Source organism: Chrysochloris asiatica, unplaced genomic scaffold (genome assembly GCF_000296735.1).
Source record: "Chrysochloris asiatica unplaced genomic scaffold, ChrAsi1.0 scaffold00062, whole genome shotgun sequence".
In the NCBI taxonomy this organism is placed as follows: Eukaryota; Metazoa; Chordata; class Mammalia; order Afrosoricida; family Chrysochloridae; genus Chrysochloris; species Chrysochloris asiatica.
Genome location: NW_006408580.1, coordinates 16,770,487 through 16,778,417, shown reverse-complemented (window position 1 = coordinate 16,778,417; position 7,931 = coordinate 16,770,487). Strand labels below are relative to the sequence as shown.

At 39.1% G+C, this 7,931-nt stretch overlaps 1 protein-coding gene across 1 annotated transcript in view; it reads right to left on the bottom strand.

Moving 5' to 3' along the window:
- Positions 1-256: 256 nt before the first annotated feature.
- The window catches only part of LOC102826379 (dynein light chain Tctex-type 3-like), an 11,860-nt gene continuing 4,185 nt past the window's right edge, over positions 257-7,931 (bottom strand). Inside the window, exons 2-5 of the mRNA XM_006864279.1 lie at positions 3,804-3,845; positions 1,609-1,732; positions 612-689; positions 257-333 (exon numbers count right to left, since the gene is read on the bottom strand). Coding sequence (XP_006864341.1) covers positions 257-333; positions 612-689; positions 1,609-1,732; positions 3,804-3,845 — 321 coding nt within the window. The remainder of the gene's footprint in view (positions 334-611; positions 690-1,608; positions 1,733-3,803; positions 3,846-7,931) is intronic.

The following is a 7,931-nucleotide window of genomic DNA, read 5'->3' as shown; positions in this document are numbered from 1 at the left end:
TTTATGTAATGCCATATTTCTGCTTTTATGTTTGCTAACATTCAATTTTTCCTATTTTAATGACTCTATATAGAATATGAAAGAATCTTTCAACATATTATGAGATTGCTTGCTTAGAATATTCCATTTGTGAATAGCCTTGAAGCATATTGTACACTTTTCATCTAGTGCATTAATAAGTAACTACTGCTCTTTTTAGACAGGATACACTGGCAAATTCTTAAGTTAATGGCTTTGGCATAACATTTTTAATCAGTTACAGGACAATTGCAATGGCGAAAACATTGGCGATACAATTCATGGTTCGGTTCTCCCATCGTACAGTACAGGTTCCTGAAAACACACAAAAACAGAACTTTCAAATACCAGCAAAACCTCAAAATAACTAAGATATATCTACACAGTTGTCGACAGGTTTTACTGTCCTATTTTCTTCACTCAGTTAAATCTTTACATTTTGTAGTTGTTTGAAGGTACCCGTCTCACTAGGTTCAAAGCAATTGTCTTCATAAAGTTCTTTTGAGAATTTAACAAGCGATTAATAAGCATCTGATTAAAAAGTACACTATTTGACTTTGCTAGAAGTTGGATTTTGTTTGAAGGTCTCTTACCATCGGATGTGGTATCCCAAAAGCATGAGCTGGCTGTGTGAAAGCCATATGCACTCTTCTGCACCACTGCACAGGTCACTAAAAATAAAACCACAGCGTAAGAGCGCACAGCAACATGAGAAGATAGCCCACATCTCCGTGGCACAGACCAGAGCTCTGAAGGCTATACAAATACTACAGCATAAAACATTTAGCAAAAGGACTGGAAAACAAAAAGTCTATCATCTGCATTATCCATAATCATGGATTTGAGCCTTCTGGACCCAGTCTGTTTTTTGCCCTTTGCCATAACCACTGGTGATCATGGTGGTGGTGGTGATGTGCCGTGGAGTCGGTTCCAACTCATAGCGACCCTGTACAGGGTTTCCGAGGCTGTAAATCTTTACGGGAGCAGAACGCCTCATCTTTCTCCCATGGAACAGCTGGTAGTTTTGAACTACTGACCTTGCGGGTTTCACAGCCTGATTCGTAACCACTATGCTATCAGAGCTCCTTAGGGCAGTAAAATTCTGTTCCAAACTGTATGCCTTATCCCATGGGCATACCACAGGCGCAGATACGAAAACAACAAAAAGAAGACGTTTATAAACAGTTATTGAGTGGCACTTCACATTCCTACATGTAAGGAGGCATGGGATGATTGAAACACGAGAGGGCTACAGAGGTTTCGGTGGAAAGTGATAACTAATATAAACAAACGTCAAGGGCGATGCTACTTAGGGCAAGCAGATGGTTGGCAGTGGCTCCATCTGTTTTTGAGTAGTAAAAGGTCTATTTTTTAGGGAGCATCATATATTTTTGGATCAATAAGTTAATCAGAATTCTGTCATGCCTATTCAGTGTCTACCAACTGAAGTATTTACCATTCAAAAAGTTCATGGTCTTTTCATTTCATTCTTCCACAAACTTTTTGAAGGCCTTCATAAATTCTCTAAAATAAGAGATAATCACAAAGATAAAGGTGAATAAATGACTGAGAAAGGACATTGATACTTACCAATATATTTATAAGCTTTTCCCAACTTAACCAAATGTGCTAATGACTGTTCCACAATGCTTGCAGTCCATTGGTTGATATTGTTTTGATTGTAATCTTCACCACCCAAGACCCCATCTATACACTAAAAGAGCAGAGGTTGAATTAGCCTAAAAGGACACATTTTACACAACAAGCAGCAAAAAACGTGTTCAAGACATCAAATACATTTATAACCTCATAAGACATCTTGAAAAACATGTATTTGCTAAATACTTATTACACAGGATCTTTAATGGCTAACTGTTTTCAAAGTGTTTCCGCTTGTGCTATCTCACTCTATCAGGCACTATGGGGCATATAAAGATAAATACAGCATGGCCTCTGATGCAAATAACCTAACAATCTAGCAGAGAGGCTAACAAAATAACTCTAATATCTATATCACAAGGAAGGCTAATTGAGGGTAATAAGTTAGGTTATAAAATGATTATAGTGAGGGAGATTAAAAGAGGGTGGTTTCAACTGGTTAAAGAATGATTTTGGAACAGCTGAAATTTTAAATGGATCTCACGCTAGAAATATAGGATGAGGCTAATTTAAAAATACAGTTGACTCTTGAACACCTCCCACACAGTTGTTGACCTTCCATGCAGTAGAAAATCCACGTGTAATTTACCACGGAACCTTAAACACCACCGGTTTGAACTGCAGAGGCCCACTTAAACACACTTCTTTTCCCCTGTTGCCATTGCCGTGAACTCACGTGCCGTGTTGTTGTTAAAAGCTGTCAAGTCAGTCTGACTCACAACGACCCTGCATAGGGTTTCTGAGCAGGGGCTGGTGACTTTGAACTGCTGACCTTGGGGCTCAAACTGACCTAGCAGTCCAGTACTTATCCCACTTGAAAAGGCACCTGTAGAGCCCCCCTCTCAGACCTCAAGTTGACCCTTGTTGTAGGTACCCAGATCTGGGTGAGTGTGGAGTAGTCTTGTCACAGGGCTTTCAGGCAGGTGTAACATGGTCTCAGGGTGGACTGATGATGTCCACGGTGTCCAGGGGCAGATCTAATCTAACCCAGATTAATGGCAGCAAGGGCTTGCTAGGACACAGGTCCCAATAATCAGACTCATAACACAAGCCTGACACGGTACAAAATGGGTCTGATCATTATCTATGAGCTTGCAGAGTTAAAAATGTCTCTGAACTGAGTGTTCATAAATATCTTACCCTTACACACAGTACAGGCTATATGTGATGTCACTAAAATAATTAAAATTTCTCAGCTAGAACTGATTCCCAAAGAGGAACTACTTTTCTGTTTGTTTAACAAGAGGATCAAATTCCATGTTCTAAATATTTTTCTTAAGATTCTGATTTACTGTCATATCTGACTCAAAAAGATGTTTAAAATGATTGCTCTAAGTGATAACTGAGCTTAAAAAAGAAAAGGAAAAAAAAATATCTAAAGATAGGCATTTATAAGGTCTATTATCTTGTTGTTGTTAAGTGTCATCGAGTCAGTTCTGACTCATAGCGACCCTGTATAGGGCTTCTGAGGAGTGGATGGTTGATTTGAATTGATCTTGTGGCTCGCAGTCTAGTGCTGACCCTACAAAGCCACACCAGGAGTCCATTGACCCACCATATATATCTATTTCATATATGTTGTTGTTGTATACCACTGAGTTGATTCTTGCTCTCATTGATCCTATATAACAGAACAGAAAGTCCCCATAGGGTTTTGTAGGCTGTGATCTTTACAGGAGAAGATTGCCAGGTCATTTCTCCTGAGTAGCAGTTGGTGGTTTTGAAGATCAGACTTTTAAGTTAGTAGCCGAGCACTTACACATTGTGCCACCAGAGCGCATACACAAACACACACACACTTTTAAAACATTAACAGTTAAAATAATATTTGGCTCTACTAATATAAAAATAATTTGATTTAAAAGACAGAGCATCAATTCTATAATACAGAAAACCAGTTTTCTAGGCTAAGAAAGTACTTAAACAGCTTTCAGAGTAAGCCTCAAGAGGCCTGACAGCATACAATAAGAACAGAAGCATCTTTGTGGAGAGTTAGAGATTCAGTGAATACTAAACATCTTGCTGATTTAACACACAGGTTTCTAACTTTATAGTGAAAATCAAAATATTAACTTTGAAAAAATCTCAATGACCATAGTTGCAAGATAAACAAATATATAACTCACCTCCTTAACTATATTATGCGCTTCATCAGCATTAAAACCAACCTGAAAAGGAAAACAAATAATGAAGCTGCTTACAACACAAACTTGCTTTATTTGTAGATTTGATGATAAAGAGAATACCCTAATGTGATGTAGACAGGTGTTAGTGATGGGAGACCATATCAGTAAGGGTCATCAAGAAGTCCAGCTTAGCTACCAATCCTACTCAGAATACTTACACAATGTGTAAATTCAGTGTTGTCAAGTCAGTGTTGATTCATAGAGACCATATGCACAACAGCTTCACAATTGTTATATTAAAGCTATTGTGGCAGCCACTGTGCCACTCTGTCTTGCTGGGGGTCTTCCTCTTCTTGGCTGACCCTCTATCAAGTATGGTCCCCCTCCAGATAACATTTCTAAATTTATGAATTCTCACATCCTGGCGTCCAAGGAGCACTCTTGTTGTACTTCTTCCAAGACAAATGTTTATTCTTTTGGCAGTCCATGGAATTTTCAATATTCTTCACCAACACCATAATTCAAATGCATCAATTTTTCTTGGGTCTTTCTTATTCACTATCCAGCTTTTGCACACATCACATATGAGGCGGTTGAGAATAACATGGCTCGAGTCAGGTGTACCTTGGTCCTCAAAGCAACATCTTTGCTCTTTAACACTTTAAGGAGGTCTTAACACTTTAAGGAGGTCTTTTGCATCAGATTTGCCCAATGCAACAGGCTTTGACTGCTGCTTCCATGAGCATAGATTATGGATGCAAGTAAAATTAAGTCCTATACAATGTCAATCTTTTCTTTGTTTATCATGATGTTGTTTTGTTTTCTTTACACTGAGTTGTAATCCATACTGAAGGCCGTATTCTTTGATCTTCATCAGCAAATACTTCAAGCCTTCTTTTCCTTCACCAAGCAAGGTGTCATCTGCATATAGCAGGTTGTTAAAGAGCCTTCCTCTAATCCTAATGTTATGTTCTTCTTCATGGAGTTCAATTTCTCTGTTAATTTGCTCAACATACAGATTGAATAGTATGGTGAAAGAATACAACCCTTATGCACACTTTTCCAGATTTTAAACTACCCAGTATCCTCTTGTTCTGTTCAAACAATTGCCTCTTGTTCTATATACAGGTTTCGCATGAGCACAATTAAGTGTTCCGGAACTCTCATTCTCTGTAATGTTGTTCATAGTTTGTTAACTGTACAGAATCAAATGTCTTTGCGTAATCAATACAACAGAAAGTAAACACCTTTCTGGTATTCTATAATTTCAGCGAGTCATCTGACATCAGTAATGATATCCTCTGTTCTGTGTCTGCTTCTGAATTCAGCTTGAATTTCTGGTAGCTTCCTGTCAATGTGTTATTCTAACCATTTTTAAATTATCTTCAGAAAAATTTTATTTGCATGTGATATTAAGGAGCTCTGGTAGCGTAGTGGATTATGAGCTGAGCTGCTAACTGCAAGATCAGCAGTTCGAATCTACCAGCCATCCCGCGGGAGAAAGATGAGGCTTCCTGCTCCCATAAAGACTGACAGCCTCAAAAACCCATTACGAGGTCACTATGAGTCGAACAAACTCCAAGGCATATAATCACCATCATTAATAATATTGTTTGATAGTTTCTGCATTCTGTTGGGTCACCTTTCTTTGGAATAGGCACAAATATAGACCTTTTCCAGTTGATTGGCCAGATAGCTATCTCCCAAATTTCTAGGCATAGACTAGTGAGTGCTTCCAGGACTGGATCAGTTTGTCGAAACATTTCTATTGGTATATCATCAAAAAAGCTTTGTTTCTACCTAATGTCTTCAATATCAGCGGTTCTTGATTATATTCTACCTCCTGAAATGGCTGAATATTAACCAAATCTTTTTGAAAACAGTGACCTGTGTATTCCTTCAACTTCCTCTGATGCTTCTTTCATCTTTCAATGTTTTGCCCATAAATATTGCACGTCGAGGCTTGAATTTTTTCTTCAGTTCTTTTAGCTTGAGAAATACTGAGCATGTTCTCCCCTTTTGATTTTCTAACTCCAAGTTTTTGCACATTTCATTAAAACACTTTTGTCTTTTCAAGCTTACCTTAGAAATTCTCTGTTCAGCTTTTTTACTTCACCGTTTCTTCCAGTTCCTTTAGCTACTCTACATTCAAAAGCAAGTTTCAGATGTCAGAGTCTCTTCTGACATCCAGTTTGGTCTTTTCTTTATGGTCTTTTAAATGAACTTTTGCTTTCTTTACATTATGATGTTCTTAATGGCATCCCACACCTCCTCTGGCCTTCTGTCATTAGTGTTCGATGTGTCAAGTCTGTTCTTGAGATGGTCTCTGAATTCAAGTGGGATATACTCAAGGTCATGGTTTTGCCTCTTGTTATTGTTGTTCTTAAGTGCTATTGAGTTGGTTCTGACTCACAGCGACCCTGTGTAGGGTTTCCAAGGAGTGGATGGTGAGTTTGAACTGTCAACTTCAGGATTAGCTGTCCAGTGCTTACCCTACAGTGCCACACCAGAACTCATGTGGACTTGTTTTAATTTTCTTCAGATTCAGCCTGAACTTGCATATGAGCAACTGATGGTCTGTTCTACAGTCAGCCTCTGACCCTGTTTTGGCTGATGATATGGAGTTTTTCCACTGTCTCTTACCATGGGTGTAGTCAATTTGATTCATGCGTATTTCAGCTGGCAAGGTCCATGTGTGTAGTTGCTGTTCATGTTGTTGTAAAAAGTATATGCAAAGAAGAAGCTGTTGGTCTTACAAAATTCTATCATTCGATCTCCAGCATCATTTCTATCACCAAGGCCATTTTCCCCCCAACTACTGATTCCTTCTGTTTCCAACTTTCACATTCCAATCAGAGGTAACAATCAATGCATCTTCACTATAAGCTTGATCAAGTCCAGATGGAAGAAGTCAGTAGAATTCTTCAGTTTCTTCATCATTGTCTTTGGTGGTTGGTGTGCAAATTTGAAATATTAGTTTATTAACTTGCAGTGCATTGCAAGATAAGTCATGAATTGTTCTTTTTGAGGATGAAAGCAACACCATTCCTCTTCAGTTTGTCATTCTCTGAATAGTAAACCATATGACTGTCTGATTCCAAATGCCCAATACCTGTCCATTTCAGTGAATTAAAGCCTAGAATATTGTTCTTTATGCATTCCATTTCATTTTGATGATTTACAATATTCCTAGAATCATACATGGTACAAACCACTTTCTAATTATCAATGAATGTTTGCAGCTGTTTCTTATTTTGAGTCTTGCTCGCTTGGCAAATGAAGGTCCTAAAAACTGAACTCCATCCATATTATTAACGTCAACTCTACTTTGAGGACGCAGTTCCTATTCAGTCCTATTTTGAGGGCCTTTCAACCAGAGGTACTCATCTTCTGGTACTATTTCTGACAATGTTTTACTGCTATTCATTAGGTTTTCAGGAGCTAATCCCTCAGAATTGGACCTAGTCTGTTCTTAGTCTGGGAGCTCTGCTAAAACCGATCCACCATGGGAGACCATGATGGTATTTAAAGCACCAGAGGCATAACTTCCAGAATCACAGCAACAAGAAAATCACCACAATATGAGAAACTGACAGACATGTGGGGTAGACCACTTTAATCAAATATAATAAACCACTTCCAACCCATCTCCCAAGAGATTCTGATTCATTAGGGACTCCTGCTGTGGCACTCTAGGATAAGAACTGGACTATGAACCACAAACCCTATACAAGGTCCCTAGGAGTCAGAAATGACTTGACAGCAGTTAACAACAACAAGGGCAGGGCCAGGGCGAGTACATTAAAATTGTTGTTGTTGTTAGGTGCCATCGAGTCGGAACCGACTCATAGTGACCCCATGCACAGCAGAACGAAACAATGTCCGATCCCGGGCCAACCTCACTACCGCTGCCACACTTGAGTCCATCAATGCCACCACCTGGCCAATCCATCTCGTTGGGGGTCTTCCTCTTTTTCTCGGACCCTCCATCTCACCAAGCACGATATCCTTCTCCAGTGACTGTTCCCTCCTGACAATATGTCCAAAGTATGAGAGACGAAGTGTGGCCATCTTGGCCTCCAAGGAGCACTCTGGCTGTACTTCTTCCAAACAGATCTATTGGTTCTT